Genomic DNA, 24,886 nt, shown 5'->3' with positions numbered 1-24,886 from the left:
AATAGCTCTCGAATAGTAACTTGTTAAATTAGATAAGATTATGTGAATTTTCCACTCGGTCATGGTACTCACATAGCAACTGTGAGGCCCACTCCGGGTCCCACATAAATGATCCAATCCATTCATTAAATGTAAAACATTTTTTCAAAGATCTCTACGAAAAATCAGCTCTATCTGATACCGATAGATACCTACAAGTGCTCGATCCAATCATCTAACTTTTTATTTAGATTTTAAGATAATGAAAAGTTAGATAATTGGATCGGACACATAGAGGTATCAAAATGAGCTGATTTTTGGTGGGAACCCTTGAAAAAATATTTTACATTTAATAAATAGATCGGATCGTTTGTGTGAAACCCAAAGTGGGCCCCACATTACTATTTGTGCACAAAAAGCCCGTGTGAGTATCATTTGTGTATTCCACTCTACCTTCAACAAAAGGTGGAGTAGCGCGTAAATTCAAGGAAGCGCTTGTGAAACCAGATCTGCCCCAATTGTTTAATTTTATCAAGTTCACATGTTATACCATCAATTTGCTTGAGTTGTCATCTTTTCCACATACCACCTTGTCATAAACGCCCATGCTAAGCATTTTTGGATACTCAGGCTTACAATGCCAAATAAGGAAAAAAAAAAAAAATCCAAGAATGAAAGGAAACCAAGGTATCAGAAATTCTCTTCGTGGAAGACAAAAACCAAAAAACACAAGCCAACAAGAATCTGGTTCTCACTGATATTGCAAGAAAACACCAGAACTCCTGTCTTCCTAGCTGAGTTTATCCATGATAGCATGTACAGTATTATACACTTGCATGTCAAAATGCCACAAATATAAGGTGGGTTGATATGAAAGTTAAAAGGTTGAGTTTTGTCTGCTCATATTTACAATATATTTTTCTCTTTTGCCTAAAGGACCAAATTATAAAGAGGCTGACACGAGACATACAAAATTGGCGATTTCACCAAGAGATCTACTCATCCTGGGGAATGATACTTCAACCTGAAACAAAATTTATCTGGGCTCTGGAATCATTGCAAGAGGGGAGGGAATTTTGGACCTGCAGACAATTGAGTTTTAAAAAAAACTTCAAGGAAATACGGGGCACCTGACGTGAGGGTACAAAGTGTTATAAACAAGTACTATTAAAATGGAGAGATAACAACTACATCCATGCTTACTGGCATTCATAAGCTCATACCACAATAGTAACCGATATGAAGTGAATATATCCTTCTCAAAAAGGGAAAAACAAAAAACAGGAGTGAATATATCGGTCCATACTCCAAATCAGGGGAAAGGATATGAAAACAAAATTGAAAAGATTTATTAATCAACTATGGACTTCAATTAGTAAACAATTTAAGAGCAATAACTATTAAGAACAATGGTAGCTAGACAACTTCTACAGGAATCTTCTTAGGTGCTGAACCTTGCTGTATACCAAAGGTTAACAGGTGCTATGAAGGAGTCACTAAACCTGTTAGAGGTGCTGAAATTAAGGCAGCTATGTGGAGTATTAATGGCGATAAAGCTTCTTCGGCCCTTCTTCCATCAGAATGGGGATATTGTTGGCAATTATGTGATTCATGCTATTCAGGAGTCCTTTACTACAGGTTTTTTGCCTAGACAATGTAACTGTACTTCTCTAACTTCGATTCCAAAGATCCTTTCCCCTACTTCCATTAAGGACTATAGACCCTTTGCGTGTGGCAATGGCGTACAAAGTATAACCAAGGTGCTGGCCTCTAGGTTGCAGACTTTACTACCTTCATTTATCAGCCTGCTTTTGTGAAGGGAAGGTCCATCATGGACAACATCTTGATGGATTTGATGAAGGCCTATAATTCAGTCGATTGGGGTTTCCCGTTGGAGATGATGAGGGTAAATGGAATTTGCTAATCAGTTTATTCAATGGGTAAAGGTTGTCTGCATTACTTCTCCTATGTTTTCAGTGGCCATAAATGGGAGGTTGGACGTTTCTTTCCAGGTAAGAGGAGGTAAGAGGGGCCTTAGACAAGAGGACCCTTTGTCCCCCTATCTTTTCCTGCTTGTCATGCAGGGTTTCACTTCCCTTTTTCATTACACAATCAGTGCTTTTCACCCCAGGTACAAGAGGCTGAACATAACTCATCTCATTTTTGCTGATGATTTTCTGTCTTTGTGTGCTGCTGAGGGCAGGACTTTCCAGATTAGTGCAAGAGGTTTTGACTGATTTCCATTTGTTCTCTCAACTTAAGCCCAATTTACAGAAGAGTGCCATTTGTTTCTCTGGTTTTGATGATCTACAAAGGTCTGACTGGATTGGGTCTGTCATAACAGGAAAGGGTCTTCTTAATCCTGTAAGATGTATAACTCTCTTTGGCTGATGCTAACTACTGGATTTGGAAGGAGAGAAACCTTAGGCTCTTCCAAGGCCAAGCTCTTACTGCTTCGGTTGTGGGTAAGCATATAGTTGATGAGGTGAGGGCACATATCTGCTCATGGAGGCTACAGATGTTACCAGATTGCTGGCAAGGGAATGGAATCTAAGCCCGGGGATCTTTGGTCCATAGATGTGCTTTCTGTTTTGATTTGCTTAGTGTTCATTTCAGCAGGTTTGTCCTACACCTTTTAGGATAGAGTGTGGTCTTTGCCTACTGTTGCATTGTTCTTTCTAGTTGCTTACAAAGGTGTACTGGTTGTGCGCAGGGGTGTACCCTTGTCCTTTTGGTTTGCAATGCTTAACAAAGTCTTAATTTACCAAAAAAAACATCTACGGAAAATCAACTTTCTTTACCGTCAGGAAATGACATTTTCGTCATCTTCATTGCTATCAGCGACAGAAGGAAAACAAACTGCTACCAGCCAATGATGCTATTGAAAATTGTTGACCATATTTAGCCATGGATGTAGGAAAGAGAAGTGGGTAAAACACATACTAGTAAAGAGCCAGAATAGAATAAGCTCTACAAAGGATGCTGCAGGTGTAATGCATATTATTAGGGGTCAACGATCAATAAGTATTAGGAGAGATGCAGTCTACTATGTTTCATCATATGTCTAACTGTTAGGAACTTAGGACGAAGTCTCTTTCACATTAGAAGTGCCCAAAAGAAATCCAAAGGTGAATAAAGGAATGTCCAATAACTACTTGGTTATATTGTTCTCCAAAATTTAACTTAGAGCAAGATTTTAACAGTCAAAATTCGTAGACTAGAATAATGTCAACATAATCTAGGTCAAGACAAGTGAATATTTAAGCACCAGACTCCAGAAAATTTTCGAGGACAACCTCATGGTGATTTGTACTGCAACAAACGACTTAACTACACTAAATAAATTTGCTTCAATTATCTCAAAACAAACTGTTTCAGGAGGGCACATAATGGTCACTGCATCAGCTTTGGAATTCCAAGATTTAGCTGGCTAAGCTGTAATATTCTAAACTAAAAGCAACATCATAAGCAGTATGCTTAAAGAAAGATCAATTACCTTTCTACACCATGCACGTATCTATGTGAAATGACGATGTCTCACAGACCGTCGCTGGCGAGGAAATGAGAAAGGGCCAGATGATACTTTCTGCTTAGGTGTCCCATTGGACCTGATTTCATCATTCATTCTTGGAGGTAATAAAGCTGCCAATTTAGAAAGGAGTAAGCAAGAGAGAGGATCTAATCCCAGTAAAAAAAACAAAATACAAGCTTATGATTGTTAAAGACCTCCTGACACCTCTAGTATCATCAGGCAACTACAGAGGTGTTTGCGATAGCTTTTTCTTTGATTTTAGAATTTAGATTGTAGATTGTTGTTTCTGCTTCGAATTGTAGAGAAGGTATGAAGAGTGTTTGTTGCATCTTTAGGTCGTGGATTAAATGTAACAGAAGCTGAAGAATAATGTTTGCTGTAAAAGCTGCAAAATAAGCTTTTTGTCATGAATTAGTCCATTTTGTCCTTTACCAATGGGTGATTGTTAGAATGGCAAGGAATATTTTGTCTTTACGCTAATCACAACTTCTAAGAACCTGTAAAAGCATCCAAATCGTAGCTTCTAAAAAATCAGCTCTTGGGCCTTATAACGATGTCAGAAAAGCTGGTGATTTTTGGAAGCTGCTTCTAGAATCTGCAGCAAAATACTCCACTGCAGCTTTTTAGAAGCCAAAATCTCATAATCCGCTCCCATAATTTTTCGCAAACAGGCACTATGTAGTTTTGAAAGTTCCAACCTCTCTTTGTTCAACATATTTCGACACAATTGAGAAAACCATCTCATCCCAAAGCTGAAAGGAATGGGATCTAAATGATCCATCTTTTAAACCTTGCAAATGAACCAGTGGTTTCCATGAAAATATTCTCCTATTTCTATGAATTTGTGCATGAAGTGAGAAGGACATTGAACTCAATAGTATTTACTAGTTTGAGGCATTCAATTTTTATTCTTTAATGGGTTGCGGACACAACAATTTGGCTAAGGTTCACTAAGATCACCGGTATCAAAAGGTGGCATGCTAAACATTAAGCCTAGGAAACATTACCATTCATTATTTTAACGGCCAGAGAACTAAAAATGAAATGTCAGCCAAGAAAATGTACCATACCTATTCATATCAGACTACATGCAACTGAAAATAAAATTTTGGGTCACGTATCAATGAGGTTCATATCTTTACGTCAGGTATCAATGAGGTTGCTTATCTTTACCTCGTGCATCAGTAAGGTTTAAATTTTGGGTCGGGTATCAATCAAGGGTCTCCAAGATATTGATACAATTATTCGCTTAAAATTCATCACTACAAAACAGAATAGGTAAAAAGAGGCAAATTGTATATTTCACACGATGGAAAAACTTTTAGAAATCAATTCCAAATAAAGTGAAATGCTTACAAATCCAGTTGGTATTTATGACTTTCTGCAGAAGTACGCAAGTTAGCTGAATGCACAACTATACCTTCATTTGATCCAAGCTGGTTTACCAAATCCAGCCCATTCGAGGTTGCAGGCTCAGCATGAAACCCAGCAGCAGTGTCACCACCACCATTGCCAAGCCCAAGAGAAGTCAAATTCCCTCCACGGATATCACTTGACACCTGATGGTTTTTGTCCAGATCAAAATTCACAGTCAGATCAGGTCTTTCAGTTGGAGGTGAAGTTTGTACTGGGGAATTGGCACAACGGGATGCTATGGGTTTACTAACCATGCTATCATTTGTTTTGGTATTAGAAGAAGAACCAAAAACCTGTGTACCAGAATCCATAGAGAACTTTGAAGTCAATGGGTAACTATCTATTGGTGCACTAGAGGTGACTGGAGTGTACTCTAAATCAATTACAGTGTCTGAGAAATTAGCAGAATGGGACGGTTGTACTTGAGAACCAAATGCTTGGTGAGGCATCTCAAAACCATTGCCATTATTGTTGAAGAGACCTAGAGAAGAGCTCACACCAGCATCAAGTGCTGCATTCAAATGTGTGGGAGGAGCAGAAAATGAATGCCCCCCATTGTTAACTGGTTCAACAACCCCGAGAGTCTCAGGAGAAGTCAAAACGGCATTCTCTTCTTCTGAATCACTGATAACAATGATGCCAATATCCCCTAACCATGCATCGGTCATGTTCTTATCAGTTGTGTCCTTGTTGCAGGGAATAGTATTAATGGTACTAATGCAGTCCTCATTAACACTACAGTCTCCATCATCCCTATAGCTTTCAGAGGAACTGCTGCTCATTATAATCATATTGTGACTGTCGGTTCCAAAATGTTCACCTTGTTGGTTCCTGCAAGTGGACTGCATATCCCTAGGACTGCTACTATTGTTGGGATTAATACGCCCCGCAATTCTTTCCTCGTTCAAATGCCTCGAGGCTTCCAAGTTCGAACCAGCCTCGGACCTAGAAAAACATACCGATCCATCAGGGAGGTGCCACTGCTCAAGATTCTTAAATTGATATCCACTTTTTATGCGCCAAGACCCATCAGGCTTCACATCAATCTCAGTAATGTCTTCTCCACAGTCCTGCACCTGGTCCATCAAATTAGAATTACACAGAAATGGATGGTTCCACATTCATTTTTACTTTTGATCAAGGATGGTTCCACATTCAGTATGAACATTAATGAGATGAACTGAAACTCATTCAGTTATTGGCTATACCATCTTGGCGACGCAGTCAAAATAAGGGTCAACAGTAATGTCTTCCAAGGAGTAGTTCTTCAGGCAAATTGGACACTGCCACTGCAACCAGTAGAAGTTCCTAATCAATATTTACAATGAAGTTCCAGAAAAAGTTACAAATATATCACTTGCCTTCTTAGAGCGTTGGTTTAGCTGCACAAAAGTTTCAAGATCAAAACAACCCATGTGTGCACAAGGTCTGAATCTTCCGGCAGTCTTGATTCTGGAGCCACTCATCTTTAATTCATATGTGGACAAAAGAAAATGACATATTTAATTAACTGTACTTTGCTAACATAAGCCCATTTCAACTGTATTGACCTCATTAAAGTAAAAAACAAGAATGACAGCAATTTATCCAGGTCATGACACACTTCTACTCCAACCAGACCAGACAACTACGTAATAAGCTTGCATCAAGTGATCTTCCAGTAGATGATGGATTTTTAATTTACAGATGAGAGGTTGAGAGCAAATATAAGAGGACAAAGTCTATTCTCCTGCAAAAGAGGGTTTGGGTATTAACAGAGAGAGTCTTACGGCCATCCCAAATGGAAAAGTTTCTCAAACAAAACATGAAGTCAAAACACTATAAGGACTCTTGACATATCCTCAACCTTGGAACTACACAAGGGGCCCTGGAAGATTTTAAACAAGTGCAGAATATGTGTAGAGAGAACTTTCTCTTCAACCTCAAGCTACTGGTCCATATATTCGTTTAAAGGAGGTGACGATCTTTTAGAGTCGATTATATTACTATTTTGTAAAGAATCAAATGAAAGCATTTTCTAATATCTTTTTCCTATGGCATGCCTCGCTTTAGATGATCAATGAGCCCAAAAAACTAAGGGGGATATTGCTGATCAAAAAGAAGAAACTAATGGGGATATCTACAAATAAAAACCCTGTTCAAGTTCAAAACTGACATGACTGTGCAGTTGCATTCCATAATATTACTAATTTCAGTCGATACATCCTCCTTCATTCCGATATTCACCAAATAAGCTAATGCAGAGAGTTCATTTAAATCGTGTTTGCTTAATCTTTTGGAAAAGGAAAGGAAAAAAATATTTTGGTTTAGGTGATTGGAAAGACTCAGGTGGCATGGAATATAATATTGAATATCATTCACTTTCGAGCCGATATAAATCACCAAAAATCACAGCGGGGCACAACAACATACATAGAAGGAGAGAACACCCAGAGTTCCAACATAACCACTTACAGGACAGCGCAGACTAACTGTAAAAATGTCTGCAATAACTTCCAAGTCACTATCACTATCTCCATTTTCCGTAGCCATTCCGCCACCAATGCAACAACGAACACGGGCAAGAGCATCTTCAAAGGGCTCACCATTTCTCTCTTCAAGAATCACGCTGAGAATCTAGAATTCAAATGACAGATAAATAAAGTCTTGTATTTGAGATAGTTATGGAAGGATAGGAGAGAACCAAGAGCAAAGGACTTCTCTCACCAAACTAAACTACAAAATACTGGGGAAATTCAGAAATGCTGGAAATATCACAGTCATAACATAAGAATAAAGTACATGCAGATGATATATCTAAAGCCTGTGAGCCTATACCGTTTCTTCATTTCTTTTTATCGTTTTATTTGGGAGAAATGGCAAGCTTCGTTCAAAGAATAAAAAATGTTTACATGAAACAAAATATACAAACAAGCTAAACAATTTAGTTATTGTTTCTTCATTGTCAATCACTACTTGTTGGATCATCCTTCCTGTCATAATAACATATTCTCCCTCCGTCCCAAAATATTGCTCCTTCTTTCCTTTTTGGGTGTCCCAAAATAAAGGGCCAATCTAAAAAGTAACAAAGAAAAGTTGGTACTTCTTCCCTTTTTTGGGTACCCTTATGTCCTGTTCATAAAAGTTGGATTCCCAAAGCAGGAGCAACAATTTGGGACAGAGGGAGTAGTTTAGACCTGGCATGACACTTGAGTAATTTCGAGAACATTGCTTTCTTTCATACTATTGTTCCGTCCAAACACAATAGTGCCTGCTGACTATGATCCCTGTGACAACAGGATTTGTACAAGTAGAAATTCTACTACTTCACCGTACAGCAATTTTTAAATGACAAACTACACAAGGAAAATAAATAGACACCAATGGAGCCACGTTACATCAAAACTACTAAATGTTTTAGAAGATAGACTCCTCGAAAATTAACATATATTCAGCAATAAAATTAGGCTCTCCCAAAACTATTAGATTCAGTATTAAAAACCAAAACCTATGGAAAACATGATTCATTTCATACAATTCCCAGCAAACCATCTGTAAGATTTAGCCGAGCGAATTCCGAAAACAATCAACTCAATCATAAGAATTATACAGCCAATAGGATTACCTGTTGAATTGTACGTTGATTTACAAGCCTAACACCTAGGCAGAAACTTCTAGCATCACATCCTGATAAAGAAATCTGATTAATTTTGCCGCGTAGGTAAACTGTGATCTGACAAGACAATGAGAAGGTAGCTTAGAATCAACCTTACATTCATGGACAGTCCTATTTTTCTTCGAACCAACAAATCAAAAAGGAGCAACTATTTGAAGTATGGAAATGGGCAATTCATGTGACTATTTTCCCAAGAAAAACTCAACAGAGACAATTTTTTTTGAACAGCAAAAAGAAATTTTTATTAATCTTTGAAGTTGTTACAAAGACTCAACAGAGCCAATCCTTGCAACCAAATCAACACAGGGCCGCTACATGAATCCTTCAGCACCATACCGCTCGGTCAAGGGTTATGCGTTCAATTAAATATGACTTTAGTTCCTTTTAAAAGTTTCAAAAGGAGTATTGTCCATACTGGAAGGTGCATGTGGCTAATCTTTTGGCCACATGGTTTTTGCCTCCTTTTGACTACAAATGGTAAAGTCTCAAATGGTACAGCACATCATGTTTTTCTTTCGCTTTGACAATTGAAGATGGGGTTGGAGCACATTTGGTCACTTGTAGTTTTCTCAGTTTCAAACCATCCAGAAACAAACTAAAATCCTAGAGAGAGAAAGTCTAGTACTCAGTGAGGAAATACAGAGTGCGTTCTTGTATAATTAGGGTATACAAGAACAAGGGTATATTTCAGGGATATTGGGGCGTAAGAGACATTTGAGTGTCTTGTTCTTCGTAAGCTTTTCCTCAATATTCAAATACTCTTATCGTCTTGCCCCATGGAGTAGTAGGCTATAAGCCGAGCCATGTAATTCTTGTGTCGTGTGTTTGTTTTATTTCTCATTGTTCATTTCTTTCTACTTTGGCACCCAAATTACCGCCTTGTCAGAACAAACTGGTATCAGAGCCTTGACATGCCAAATTTGCTATTGCAGTATTCAATCTGCTTAAGAGCTTCTTTAGTAGAATGTGTAGATTTGGGATTGTCCAATAACTGCAAAATATAAACTAGAAAAGTTTGATGGGAAAATTGACTTCAACCTCTGGCAAAAGAGGCTGAAGGACTTTGTGGTACAGCGAAGGTTACAAAGCACTAGAGGGCAAGGCTTCCTTACCTGAGACAATGAAAGAACCCTTGTGGAAAAAGCATTCAGTGCACTACTGTTATGCTTGAGCAATGGAGCTCTGCGAAAAGCTTAAGAGCAAGACAAGAAGGCAGGGTTATGGCTAAAGTTGGAGAAGCTATATATGACCAAGTCTCTCACAAATCGCATGTATAAAGAAGTAATTGTTCACTTTACAAATGCATGAAGGTATGTCTATATCAGATCACCTTGATAATTTCATTAAGACAATTATGGACGAGAAATATAGACGTTAAGATTGAAGATGAATATTGAGCCATTATGCTATTGTGTTCTTTGCCACCTTCGTACAACCACTTTTTCGATACCGTGATGTATGGTAGACAAACTCTGTGCATGATCGTCAAATCAGCTCTAAACTCAAAGGAGTTGAAGAAGCAGGTCATGTCCCATGTCCAAGAATGCTTACGGCGACGAACAGCGCATAAAGGCTCCGCCAGTAGAGGCCGGTATAGATCAAAATTCAGATCCAAAAATAGCAAATGCTGTTGTTGTCACAAGCAGTGGCACACAAAGAAAGACTATCTAAAGTGGAAGAACAAGAGGAGAAGTCTTGACTTCCGGCAACTATTGGCAGCTCAGGTGATAACTGGATTCTTGATTCAGGTTGTTCCTACCATATGTGTCCTAATAAGGACTGGTTTGCCACTTATCAATCAATAGATGGTGGAGAAGTCTTGAAAGGAAACAACATAGACTGTAAGGTGGTGGGGATAGGTTCAATCCAAATCAAGATGTACGACGGTTCAGAGCTGAAGAAGAACCTGATTTCCCTGGGTACACTGGACTCCAACGGCTCCTCGTACAAAGCTAAAGATAGAGTCATGAGGATTTCCAAGAGTGCTCCTGTCATGATGAAAGGAGTAAAGTGCATCGTTCTCTATTTTCTTCAAGACAGCACATTACAAGTATTGCAGCTGTATCATCTTCAGATCGAGACACTACCAAGTTGTCGCATATGCTACTCGGGCATATGAGCGAGAGAGGGATGGCCATCCTGGGCAAGCAAGGTTTGCTCGATGGTTGAAAGGTTGAAACATAAGACTTTTGTGACTGTTGTATTTTTGGCAAGCAATGCATGGTCAAGTTTAACACTGGCATTCATCGGACAAAGGGCACTTTGGATTACATCCATTCTGACCTTTGGGGACCTTTTAAAGTTCCGTCTCTTGGTGGTAGAGGGTAGATGCTGGCATTTATCGATGATTTCTCTCAGAAGGTATGGATCTCTATTCTTAAGCACAAGGATGAAGTCTTGTCCAATTTAAGCAATGGGAAGGCAATGGGAAGGCTATGATCGAGACGCAGACGAGTAAGCCAATCAAGCGCCTTAGAACCAATAATGGCTTTGAATTCTGTGGAGGCCCATTTAATGAGTTCTGCAAGAATGAAGGGATTGTGCATTACCATACAGTTCGGCACACGCCTTAGCAAAACGAATGAACAGAGCTCTATTGGAGTAGGCTCAGTGTAAGCTCTCTAACGCTGGCTTATCCAAGATGTTTTGGGCAGGAGCTGTCAACACAGCTTGTTACTTGGTGAATAGAACATGTCTCCATCGACAAAGATCGATTGCAAGATCTAGAAGAGGTTTGGTCCGGGTCTCCTGCAGAATACTCTGGTCTAAGAGTATTTGTTTGCCCTGCTTATCCACATGTTACTAATGGCAAGCTTGAGCTGAGGGCAGGGAAGTACATATTTCTAGGCTATGCAAATGGGCTGAAAAGCGACTGACTATTGAGAACAGATGGCAAATCACTTATAATTTTTATCAGCAGGGACATAATGTTTAACGAGATTGCGCTGCTGAAACCTACCCATGAGGAGACTAGTGACGCTGGAAAAGACCATGGTGTTACCAAGCAGGTAGAGCTCGATGCTGAAGTTCCAAAGGTCTCGAATGAGGTTGTCCCAAAGCAGGAGGTGCAAGACTCTTGACAATACTGCACTTCGGCAGCAAGATTACATGCTTACTAGGTACAGGCTGAGAAGGCAAGATCAGACCACCTTAGAGATATGGCTATGCTGATCTCGTTGGATACGCATTAAGCGTGGCAGATGATATTGAGGCTCTAGAGTCGGTCACATATCGCAATGCTATCCTTAGTGTGGAGTCAATGCAAAGGATTGCTGCCATGGGTGAGGAGATTGAATCTCTTGCCGAGAATCATACTTGGGAGCTTGTCAAACCACTGAAAGCTAGAGGATCGTTGAATGCAAACGGGTCTTCCAGAATAAGGGAGGAATTCTAGGAGTGGAAGATGTTAGATTCAAAGCTCAGCTTGTTGCCAAGGGCTTTACCCAAAAGGATGGCATCGACTTCAATGAAGTGTTCTCTCCTGTCGTGAAGCATAGCTGCATCAGGTGCTACTTGCTATGGTTGCAATAATTGATCTGGAGCTCAAGGAGCTTGATGTTGAGACTTATTTTCTACATGGTGAGCTGGAAGAGCAAATTTCTATCATCAGCTGGAGGGATTCGTCCTTATTACCAGGATCCTTCTAAAATGGGTGTGCTCCCTAGACGGGAGGTCGAATCGGCCCTCCCAAGATGGGAGCTTGACAGGAGCTCGCTCCCCTCAAGACGGGAGCTCTAATAGGTGCCGAAAAGCACCTAATTATACTTCCTAATTTATGCATTACGAGTCCGTTTGTGTTATTATTTGATTTTAGTTGTTTAATGGTGCTTCAGGCCTTGGAGGATGATTAACGCTTAAACATGCGAAATGGGAGTGATTAGGACGCGCGAACACGAAGTCGAAAGCTGCAGGAGTGGCCCGGAGGCAAACGTGAAGTTGCAGAAAATTGGCCCAGGCGGTTTTGCCTGTCTGCAAGCGATTTAGCATTCTGAAGTTTCTGCCTGGGCGGTTTTCAATTCCGCCCCAGGCGGTCGGCGGCGAGAAAAATGTTTTATGCGTGTTTTTATGTAATTTTTGGGCCTGGGGTATACATACATCCTCTAAACATTATTTTAGGGTTGCCAACTTTATTTTTGCAAGCCAGGGAAAGGCAAGAGCAACCCTAAGGAAGATTTCTCCGTGAACTTCATGCATTCTTCAATCTCAAGCGCATCTTTCTTCTCCATGGCCAGCTAAACCTCTTGTCTAGGGGGAGGACGAAGCCTCACACCAAGTAACCTTGTTCTTTTGTATAGATTAGGATTTTTATTCGAATTGGATTATGTGTTCAAGAATTCCTTTCATGATATCAATGGAATGGTTTTAATTCTTTCAATATGTTGAGTATTTGTATCCATGGTTTTCAAATACCGTTCACATAATGGTTTTCATTGTCTGCAATCCAAGTGACTGAGATGGGTTATGCTCGTGAGATGAACCGTGCCGTTAGGAGGCCAGACCGCGCTAGTGAGACGGTTCGTGCTGTAGGATAATCCATGCTGGTTGGCAGATTGTAGAAATTTACTTGGCCACTATCGATATGGATTGCAAGCCCTAGTGATAGTGATTTGCGATTCGAGTGTTAATCCAGTTTGTGCAATACATGGTTATGCGGTTGGGGTGGATTCTAAACCCTGGACTTTTCTCCCATCGTTTCGAAACCCTTTTCAATTAATAGCTCTTTAGTTTAATTAGTTTCTTAAAATAATCCAAATCAATCAATCTTTTTCCTTCCAAAGTAACCTAGAAATTAATCGAATTTAGCGTAACTTAGCCATACTATCCCTGAGGATCGATACTTGGATTTAGCCACTATTCTCTTAGTAGTTGTAAATTCTCAGCTTTTATAAATATATTTTTGACTCAGTACGACATGGTCAAGCTCACTCCTAACTAAGATGGGAGATTATCGGGTCATTAAGGCAGTTATTCTCTTACAGCCTTACTTTTGAGGGAGTTATGCCATTGTGGAAATAAGAATATGAGAATCATACTAGTAAAGAAGTTTTGCAAATTGAGAATATATAACTTCCAATAATTACATTTTAAGATTGGATTTTTTTTTTGGGAAGTATTACTTTTCCTTTAATGGTTAAGTATTTAAAGACATTTTATATACATATTTTTATATAACCTATATACGTTCCTTCAATTTATGTGCACATAAATTGAATTGGGTCTCTAGGCCTGCCCTCTTTGATGCCATTTGGCTTTGATTTGGGGGCATGCTTCGGCAACAAACAGGTATAGGGGGCCACTGTTTCAGAGGTATTCTGAGAGCAGCCACTTTGTGCTTATTGCCAAAGGTTAGGTCTGTCTCCAATCCTCCCCCGCCCATACCCCCAATGATTGGGAACTACATGGGTTTTATTGTTGTATATACACTCCTTAGGCGCTCCCAACCTTAGGAGCTTCTAGGTGCCTCTACTCCCTCGCCCCCGCTCCCGCTTCGTGCTACAAAGGATTTGTCATTCCAAGAAAGGAGGACCACGTCTGTCTATTGAAGAAATCTTTGTATGGCCTTAAGCAATCTCTTTGACAGTGGTACAACGATTTGATGCCTTCATAATCGGGAATGACTAGAGCATGTCTGTAGGAGCGAGTATGATTTTTGGCCCTATCAGAGGAGGCTTCCGATCCAGATGGATGGTTCGTCTATTTACATCTTGATATATGTTGATGCTATGCTGATTACTGCCAAAAACATATCAGACATCAACATGTTGAAGGCTTAGCTCAGCAACATTTTTGAAATGATGGATTTGGGAGCTGCAAAGAAGATGTCGATGTGGAGATTCATAGGGATTGCAAAATGGGCACTTCGAACATGTCTCAATAAAGGTATGTTGAGAAAGTGTTAGGAACGTTTTGAGATGCAAAGGTCGAAGCCTGTCAGTACTCCACTTGCAGTTCACTTCAGGCTTTCATCTATGGAGTTGTCGCAGACTAACGTGGATGTGGCTCACATGTCATGTACTCCTTATGTTAGTGCAGTTATGCTAGTGCAGTTGGCAATCTCAGACTTCTCATGAATGCCATGGTTTGCACTAGGCCCGACATTTCACATGCTTTTGGTGTGGTTAGTAGATATATGGCTAATCTAGGAAAAGCTCACTGACAAGATGTGAAATGGATATTGCGTTACTTGATAGGTACTATAGATGGTGGGCTTGTTTGTGTCGGGGGAAATGATACTTCTAGTGGTGTTAGTGGATACGTCAATTTAGCCTATGCCGGAGACTTGGATAGACGGAGGTCTCTGACAGGTTATGTCTTCACTCTTACTGGGTGTGCTATATCAATTAGAAGGCAATTTGCCTAATCTACAACTGAAGCAAAATACATGGCAGCTACAAAAGCAGTGAAGGAAGCTATATGGCTTAGAGGTCTAGTTGTGATATGGGATTGCAGCTTTAGTCAACAACTGTGTACTGTGCCAGCCAAAATGCAATCCATCAAACCAAAAATCAGATGTCAAAGGTGCATTTTACTCGAGATATGGTTGCGGAAGGTCTTAATGCAGCTTAAAAGATTCACACATTAGAGAATCCAGCAGATGATGATGAAGCCCATTCCGGCAATCAAGTTCAAGCATTGCTTGGACTTGATTAGTGTTGATTAGGGTAGTGCAAAATGGTGAGATGGATTTCTGGTTTAGAGGACTAACCCAAAAATTCGCCAAGCCGGACATTGTTGGACAGTGCATGTGGCTAATCTTTAGCCACATGGTCTGTTGCCTCCTTTTTACTACAAATGGAAAGTTCAAATGAAACAACACTTTCACGGGTTTTTTTTCCCTTTGACAATTAAGATTGGGTTGGGTAGCAGCATATGAAGTTTGTAAACATTACCAGATAGTGGTGGGGACAAGGAATAATCACCATTGTCATGATTTATGTTTGAAATCACCAAAACATGGTCAAAACATTGGCTGGACTATTTTGCCCTTAATAGAATGGGTCACCATTGTCATGATTTCTGTTTGAAATCACCAAAACATGGTCAAAACATTGGCTGGACTATTTTGCCCTTAATAGAATGGAGTCGTTTCACCTCCACCTCCAATACAAGGAGCAAGTCAAATATTTGAGGAGCAACTCAATTAAATCTTAGGAGCAAGTCCTAAAAGCTAATAATAAAAAACTATTTTTTTATTTGCACAATGTAATATCACTGTTATGCGGTATTGGGTAGAACTCAACCCCCAAAACTAGTAATTAAAGTGAAGGTGCCCTCACACTTATATACTTACTATGACTTTCGTACCTAGTCGATGTGGGACTTCGCTTCGCACCCTCCCTCACGCACAGCGGGTTTACTCGGCAGCACCTATCGTGTGCAGGCCAGAGACACACACCCCATCCATCTCTGGTATTTGATACCATGTTATGTGTTCTTGGGTAGAACTCAACACCAAAAGCTAGTTATTAAAGTGAGGGTCCCCTCGCGCTTATATACTTACTATTACTTTGGCACTCAGGCGACGTGAGACTTCGCTTTGCAATCACCTATTGAATTTATATTTGAGTGGATCGGTTGCAAGTCTTATTGTTTAGCCTATTAGTTTGTTTCGAAAGAAAAGAAATTTGATGTAGCAACATTAAGGGTACTTATGTCATTTTAGGGTTAGTAGAGTCTTAAGTCTATAAATAGGTGAGTTGGTCTTTCATTTGTTAGCTTTTGATTATTAAGAATATTGAATATATTGATTGAGACATAGTTTCTCTCTTTACCCTTTGAATCTTTGATTTCCTTCGATATTTTGATTGCATCATTTGGTATCAGAGCCAAAAGTCCAACTTCATTTCATACCCAAGGCTTGCTCGAGTGAAAACCATGCCCAAAGGATCTTCAAGCACCAAGTAGTCTAAACCTTCTTTCGGCAACTTTGGAACTTGTTTAGGCACCACCACAACACAAAACTTGTGCATCTTGCATCTCTTGCTCTATCAATAACTTGGAAGACAAGTGTTGGAAGTAATCATCATTATCAATCTCAAAGTCATACCTTCCCTCTACTTTATGGCTTGCCTCCAAAACTTGCCCACTATCTTCCAAAGGGGTCAAGAAAGGCTCATTGATTGGTAGGATAAGGCCTCCTTTCTCTTCATCCTCACCAAACTCTTCTTCAAACTTGTCATACGTGGGAACGCCATCTAAATCACCACTAGCCCCAAAGACGTGATCGTCCTCAACATCTTCCTGTAAGAGTCTTTCACATTCAAAGATAGAAACATGAATATCCTCACTTGGATACTCATCATAGATGGGAACGTCTTCAAAATCCCATTTAAGGGGATAAACCCCAAAGGGTAGAGAGAGAAACTAAGTCTCAATCAATTTATTCAATATTCTTAAAAATCAAAAGCTAACAAATGAAAGACCAACTCACCTATTTATAGACTTAAGACTCTACTAACCCTAAAGACACTAAAATGACATAAGTACCCTTAATTCTACTGCATCTAAATCAAAAAAGTTAAATAGTATGAACTAAACTTGAAAATGGTTCAGAAAAGACAAAATAATTCAAAAAAATCTATTAGTAATCCCGTTTGTTTTGAATTACTTTGTCCTTAGTGAACATTTTAACGCTTTTGATCATCATGTTTTACATTTTAGATTTCTATTTGCGAGACTTGTGCCCTACTGCTCTTGTCTCAGAAACGCAACTCTCCGTCGTCTGTAACTCTTCGTTGTCTATGTTTTGAAGATTATTCTGGAATGACTTGATTCCAGTTGTAATTGCTCTATACCCACAGTTGACTTACACTTTGTCTTCTTTGACATGACATGAATATTTGGCCCTTTCCTCGTATGAGTTTTGATCTTTATTCTGAAATGACTTTGGGTCGGTTCCGGTTCCTTCCTCGGCGCGCCCGCCACCTGACCTGCAGCAAGTCACTAGGGCTGTGGTAGCCCAGTGACCCTTCGACAATCAAGTTAGATGTAGGGAGAAGTGTATAGGTCTAGGGTTAGGGTAGAATGACATACCTCTTTAGGTTAGAGTCCCTTTGTATTTATAGACCTTGGTTTGCTTGGTTTCCAAGCTGGCGCGTGGAGGGTACGCTCGGGTAACCGCCTCGGGCAACGTCATATGTGAAGTAGGGGATAAGGTGGTTACGGAGCACATGGTCAGGTCAGACCCCAATGATTACTCGCATGGCGTAACCGCATGGGGCCCTCTTCGGCCCCGAGGAGTTGAGTCGGGAATGCTCCGCTCCCCTAGATAGTGACATAACCCGGGCGGACTCCACCTACCGAGCGATGCTCCCGAGGGCAATAGGCGGGATCCCCAGACCCTGTGCTGAATGAGGAGCGGGGGTCTTCTAGGTATCGCTTGGTGCTCTAGGGCTCGGTGATTGGTCCGAGCCCCATTTCTTGGAGCCACTACAATAGCCCCTCAACTCGCTGGAGAGTCATCTTCGAGCTCCTGACCCATATTGTAGTTGCTCTGTACCCATAGTCGACTTGCATTTTGTCTTCTAAGGCATGAATATTTGGCCCTTTTCATATGCTCGTCTAAGCTTTGATCTTTATTTCTGGAATGACTTCAGACTTGGTCCCGACCCATGTTGAATGGCGTGGTGACCCATGTTGTAGTTGCTCTGTACCAGCGGTTGACTTGCACTTTGTCTTCTGCAGCATGAGAGGTAAAATGTCTCATGATTTCTCCATTCCATCTTTTGGTCATTTTTTTGAGTTATTGCCATGACTATGGTGATTTCAAAACATGGGACCATGACAGTAGTGATTATTCCTTGTCTCCACCACTGTCTGGTAATTTTCCCTTGAAGTTTTCTCCATTTTCCCCTGGAGCTTCAACTAAAAATAAGACGCTTATTTCTCAGTTTCAAACCATCCAGAAACAAACAGAAATCCTAGATAGATAAAGTCAAGTACTCGGTGAGGAAATATAGAGTTTCTTCTTGAATAATTTGGGTATACAAGAACAAGGGTATATTTCTGGGGTTACTGGGGTGTGAGAGAAATTTGAGTGTCTTGTTCTTCGTAAACTTTTCCTCAATAGTGAAATGCTTAGATCGTCTTGCCTTGCGGAGTAGGGTATTAGCAGAATCACGTAATTCTTTTGTACCCAAATTACCCCTTTGCCACAACAGCTCACTAATTATCTTAATCATATTGTGCAATTATACTCTACCTGGGGATTGGAGTTCCTTCCAAAAATTTCTTTTTTGATAACTCGGGACGCAACCCCATACCAACCATGTTAAGCCTTCGGCATAGCTTTGGACCCAGTGGTTCAGCAAGCAAACCTGGGGTACTGACGGCCCCAATTATCAGCACGTACCTAAGGCAAGGATTAGAAGTGAGTCGTGGTGGTGGAACGCTGTAGGCATTTTCAGCAATATCACTAATTATCTTAATCATATTGTGCAATTTTACTCAACCTGGGGATTGGAGTTCCTTTCGAAAATTTATTTACTTTTTTTTGATAACTTGGGACGCAACTACATACCAACCATGTTAAGCCTTCGGCATAGCTTTGGTCCCAGTGGTTCTTCAGCAAGCAAACCTGGGGTACTGACGGCCCCAATTATCAGCACATACCAAAGGCAAGGATTAGAAGTGAGTCGTGGTGGTGGAACGCTGTAGGCATTTTCAGCAATATCTCACGTTGTTGGCCTTTGAAGTTTAATGGCTTGAAAAGAAGGAGGCATCTAAAAGACGGGGCATACCGGGTTTCTGGGAAGTTTGATAAGGGGATTTAGGTCGTTGGAGCGCTGGAGTCCCAGAACAAAGCGGTGAGATTTTAGAGTGAGGATAAGCCAGTAGTTAAGAAGATAGGTGATGTGTTTTCAGGGTAAAGTCATTTTACCCTGATGTCAATTTCCAATCTGGTAAAGGGATTGAGATGTCTGGGAGGGCCAATGAAGATATGGTGATCATGAAAGAGAATGGGTCAGAGACTCAGAGGCTGTGGGCCTAAGGATTGAGGGAAGGGGGTGATAAGGAGATTTCAAGGGGCTCAGAATCTACCTTTTTTGGTTATATAGGAGAGGCACTGACATTTGTTTGTCTCCCACAAACCCAACCAGTCAACCACGAATTTCCCCCTACTGCAAGCCATGATTTCTCATTGGTTGATGATACAGCCACATTGTTATTATGCAGAGTTTCTAGCAGTACTTTTTTTCGTTGTGGAAACAAATAAAGACTTCAGGAAGAAAATGGGTAAGAAGGAGACACACCATTGGACCATCATCGCGGCCATTAGCCCCTAACAGCTGCGATCCAGGCCTCTTCACTGTCCTTACTGGAATACCTAAAATAATTTGTAGTAATAGTTAGAATGAACACAATAAAATGGTACAATTCTACACTTATGTGATATCATGACACTTTTTCCATCAGTACATCATCGCACATTACTTAATCCCCGTTTGACCCAATTTAGATTCACAAAGTTGGGATAAGATCAATCAACTCTATAACCAGGCCTCAACAGGCCCAGCTCTGTTGGTACAATCTCGAGCACTATAGAAGATGTTCTGCCATAAGAATCCTAACATTGGATTTCAAAGAAACCAAACAAAGAACCATACACTAGTGGCAATATTACACGCATTTGGTCCAGAAGATCATAGCCAAAAGCCTATTAGGCTAGTTTCAACACAAATACAATCAACTCATGGTAGCCGGCTGCATTCAAATATTTTATAGTATGTATCATAGTTACTATCAAATCTTAAGGCGTGAGGTCAGACATTTAGTTGCCTATGGCACAACACATAAACCAAAAAACATGAATCATCAGAATCACTTGTAGACTTCAGTGAAATATCAAATACACTAACACAGATGGTGCATGAATTCAAGATTATAAACCGAAATGCAAACTAAATCCTGGTTATAAAACTCACCATTCCACATTGTTTGTCAATCACCAAAATCGAACTATTTAGGAGACCTCGTGCAATACAATCCCAGTCAACCAGAAGTAAATCATTTTTCCAAACTAACCTCAGTCAAAGCTAACTAGATCTTGGAACTTCTTATCTATGCCAAAGAGCAAAGGGTACCTCAAGAAAGATAAGAGCAAAATTGAAGGGAACCTACACAAAATATTGGATACGGATAATATATACAACCTTGGCATCTGCGGAAGACTAATTAACAATCATTTGTTTGTGAATCTAGGCGCTCAGTTACGAGGGCTTCAAGATCTTATGAAAAAAAGTGCATGCAGCAGTGATGCCAAACCTCTTACATTTTCATGGCAAAACCTCATCTCAAATCATATCCCTAACGGGTTGAAAACAGTGGTTGATAATAAAGGATTTCAATACATCAGCTCAAAATATCAGTCAAAGTATATGGTTGGTAGTAGAAGTGAGGTTTGATGCTGTCAAGTCTTTAAAGGACCATTAAGTTGCATACCATTGACTTTTAGGTCCGCAAATAGTGGCCATTGCATCCTAAATGGAACTTTATCATTAAGAAGAATGCACCAAGCCTGACCACAAGAAGCTACCAAGAATTAATAACGCATCCTCCCAAAATGCAAGACCACATATTAAAGACGCATATCTGAATTTAGGATAACCATTCTGAAAACCAACCTGGACTTCATATTCCTCATTGTCTAATAAGGCCATATCTGCTCTCGTAAGTTGAAACGTTCTCTCCACATTCTGCAAGGGGTTTGCACTGAAAAGGATTGACAACAAGATTACTAAACCACACAGTTAAACTATAGTAAGAGAAAGATAGCTATTGGCATCACATTTTTGTTGACTGTGATGTGATAACTCTAGCCTACGGTCTTCCTAACATATGAGCTACCAAGGACCATGGAAGTAAACAGTTATGCTCCACAAGAGCTCGTTTATAGCTCTAAGCACGGTAGCTTCAACAAGAAAAAGATCAGAAAATCAGGTTGGGTACCTAGTTAGCAGGCTGCAATTACTCTCAAGCGGTTCAGAAAACAAATCCATCCTTTTCTATTTTCTTTTGTGTGCTACATTTTCTCTGTCTACTTCCAACAAATGAAGGCTCTGCTATCCCATAGCACACTTGAAGATAGTAGAAGAAGAATACGGTATAATCTGCAAATCAGGTGTGGATACCTGCTTAGCAGGCTGCAATTACTCTCAAGGAGTTTAGAAAACAATTCCATCCTTCTCAACTTTCTTTAGTGCACTACATCTTTCTGTATTATTCCAAAAAATGAAGGCTTTGTTCTTACATAGCACACTTCAAGAACAAGAAGGCAGTCATCTGAGGTTGATCATATTATTTTCCCTGACACGAGAAATATAATCTGCAATGTTGATTCTTTATTGCACTAAAACTAAAACACAGGCGGATCTGATACTAAAACCAAACTTCATAGGGCTAGCAGCAAGGTTGATTGCATCTACTTTATATACTTGTATATGTGTGCATGTAATACTATGCATATATATATAGAAAGATAGATAACAGATATGTAGATATACAAATCCACACACGAGTTAATGTATATTTAACTCACCCATCAGCATCATTATTTGTGGTAATTAGCTTGACCGGAGATAATAGATGTGCCACAGTCACCCAAAATCTGTCATGGAGAAACATTTAGTACATCCGAGAACTACTGGTTCCGTCATATAGGAAAAAACATGAAAATGAGTTCAAACAGATAACAATACACCACTAGAAGCTATATGCCATCAATGAGGATAAGAGAATATAAGCCACCAGGGTTTTAGAAACAGCTTTTAGAGTGACCTTTTCGGTTACCGTATAAAATAACGGTGGTACCAAAATCACAGCCGTAACTTATCGCATACCAGTCTGTAACAGCCGTCACACACCGTTACATACCTAGAAGCAGAAAAATTCCTCAGAACAGTTTTTCTCCTCTCTTTTTTCCCTTCTCAGACCCTCCATGTTCTTCTGAAGTTCATCCTTTGTATCACTGTAGCAGGTATGTGTGATTGTCTAGCGTGGACTGTGGTGCTATTGTTATGGTATTTGAATCAATGTAACAATTGACATTAGTATATGTTAATTTAGTGTTCACTTTGTTATGTATTTGTTACTTAGGGGTATATTTGTACTTGTACTCTTGTCCATATAAATACAAAGAATGAGAGAGAAACCTAATTTTGGGTTCTCCTTTTACCCCAAAAGTTTACATGGTATCAGAGCACAAGCGATATACCTGGCTCCTACCTTCAGCCATCAATCAACAACAATTGCCCTCCATCAGCCTTTTTCCGACACCGACGAGTCCTCCGTTAGCCCTCTCCGACGCCGACGAGTTCTCCTTGCGTCTTTTCTGACGTGGTCGTTGCCGACGCTAGTGTTTTCTGGTGATGGTGCTTCTGACCCAGACTTTTTCCAGCCATCTCGGCCCTCGATAGTACTCGCCTTGCTGTTTTCTGCTTGATTCCGACAAGACCCAGCCTGTTCAAGCCCCTTTCAGATCTCGTTTTGCTGTTTTTGGACTGCAGAATCAACCAGTGGGTACTCGAATCTGTGTAAGGGCTTCAATCTGTTTCTTGGGTACTTGAGTATGTGTTTTTAGGCTTGTTTTTCAGCTGGGTTGCACTTATTTACTGCGATTAGGGTTGATTTTGTGCCTATTTAGTGCTGAGTTGATTGGGTATTGGTTATTTCGGTTTACTGTTCTTCTGATTAATATGTCAGGGGACCCAAAAAATGCTTCCGCTAGTACAAAGGATGAGTTTAGTCGTGTTGGGACTCTGGATAACTCTCCTCTTGATATTTGTCAAATTAAGTTGGATGGTACCAACTATTTGCTTTGGTCTCGCTCTTTTACCTTGGCCATTACGGCCCGTGGCATGTCAAAATTCATCGCAGGCCCTGTTACACAACCAACAAATGCTGGACCAGAACTTGAGACTTGGAAGTCACAGAATGCTTTGGCTATGACTTGGTTATTCAACTCTATGATACCTACTATTCGTCATACCTTCTTGCTTCTGGACACTCCATATACGGTTTGGATTATTGTGGCACAAACCTATTCCCGGAAGGGTAATGATGCTCAAGCTTTAGAGTTGAGGAAGAGACTTAGGGGATTGGATCAACACAATCGATCCCTTGCTGTTTATTATGCTGAGTTGAGTGGAGCGCGGCAAGAACTTGATTACTATCGAGCTTTTCAAGCTGTTTGCACTGCTGATGCCACTACATGTCACCAGATGGAGAAAGAGCGCATTTATGATTTTCTTGCTGGCCTTGACATAGAATATGATCAGATTCACGTGCAAGTGCTAGGCCTATGCATGTGTTCAACAGGAGGAGAGTTGACGGAGTGCGATGGTTCATCCTCCCATTCCGGATCGCTCTGCCTTAGTTGCCATTCCCCCTCCGCGGGATGGCAAGTCTACCCAGGGTCAACTTGGTGATAAAAGTGGCTTGGTTGATAAGGAATTGCTCCGCTGTGACTATTGCAACAAAACCAGGCATACGAGGGAATTTTGTTGGAAGTTGAATGGTCGTCCCTCTCATGGACGAGGCAGTGGTCGAGGTGGTGGTCCTGTGCGTTCTCATGCACATGTTTCGGAGTTTGCTGTTGACATGTTGCCTGACCCTATTGGTGCTCGTTTGCAAGTTCCTATGCCTAATACTTCCCAAAGTGGTGGTTCTCTTTCTCAAGGGGAGTTACAGCCTCTCAGGCGCCTAATGGCTAGGCTTGATTCTCCATATTCCACAGCCTAAGAAGCACGGATACGGCTATGGGATACGGATACCCAAATACGTGATTTTTCCAAAAACTAGGATACGATACATTGGGGATACGTTGAATATAAAAATAAATAAAAATAAAATTCCATTAATAATTGAAGTTTTCCATTACTCAAATTCACCATTTCACATACAAAGCTAAATAAAAAGTTCATTTAACATCATCTAAAGTCAAAAGAATGTCAAAGCAAAAGAAGTTCGTTTGTAACATTCTTACAAGGTCCAATTCAATTGGACAACTTCAACAAATGGCCCCTAACGCTAGTGTGTGAACTCTTTTTGATAACACCACAAAAATTGCACGGCCACAAAGTACTTCCTCCTGAATCACTCAATTTCTCTAATTTTGTAACATAACTCCAAAGAGGATTATTTGTATCCCCTTCATTAGGTTGTGAGGATCAGGGCTGCCCACAGGTCGGGTTTGGTCGGATTCGGGTCGGGTTGGACCTGACCCGACTTTTGTCGGATTGTTCAAAGGGTCACCCGAGCCCGACCGAACCGAGTGTTGATTGGTTCGGTCGGGTACGGCGGGTTGT

The 24,886-nt window shown here is 40.4% G+C and overlaps 1 protein-coding gene across 4 annotated transcripts in view; it reads right to left on the bottom strand.

Moving 5' to 3' along the window:
• Positions 1-703: 703 nt before the first annotated feature.
• The window catches only part of LOC131318746 (E3 SUMO-protein ligase SIZ1-like), a 46,825-nt gene continuing 22,642 nt past the window's right edge, over positions 704-24,886 (bottom strand). The window contains exons 8-18 of one of the 4 annotated variants that reach the window (XM_058348697.1): positions 22,120-22,188; positions 21,206-21,293; positions 21,024-21,099; positions 19,835-19,908; positions 8,532-8,639; positions 7,382-7,543; positions 6,289-6,393; positions 6,136-6,216; positions 4,917-6,003; positions 3,476-3,624; positions 704-1,061 (exon numbers count right to left, since the gene is read on the bottom strand). In XM_058348697.1, the coding sequence (XP_058204680.1) occupies positions 3,497-3,624; positions 4,917-6,003; positions 6,136-6,216; positions 6,289-6,393; positions 7,382-7,543; positions 8,532-8,639; positions 19,835-19,908; positions 21,024-21,099; positions 21,206-21,293; positions 22,120-22,188 (1,978 nt within the window). In that variant the 3' untranslated portion in view covers positions 704-1,061; positions 3,476-3,496. The remainder of the gene's footprint in view (positions 1,062-3,475; positions 3,625-4,916; positions 6,004-6,135; positions 6,217-6,288; positions 6,394-7,381; positions 7,544-8,531; positions 8,640-19,834; positions 19,909-21,023; positions 21,100-21,205; positions 21,294-22,119; positions 22,189-24,886) is intronic. The other 3 variants (XM_058348699.1, XM_058348698.1, XM_058348700.1) reach the window with 3 other exon arrangements.

The sequence above is a fragment of the Rhododendron vialii genome, chromosome 3a (genome assembly GCF_030253575.1).
Source record: "Rhododendron vialii isolate Sample 1 chromosome 3a, ASM3025357v1".
NCBI lineage: Eukaryota > Viridiplantae > Streptophyta > Magnoliopsida > Ericales > Ericaceae > Rhododendron > Rhododendron vialii.
This window is presented reverse-complemented; position numbering and strand designations above follow the sequence as displayed.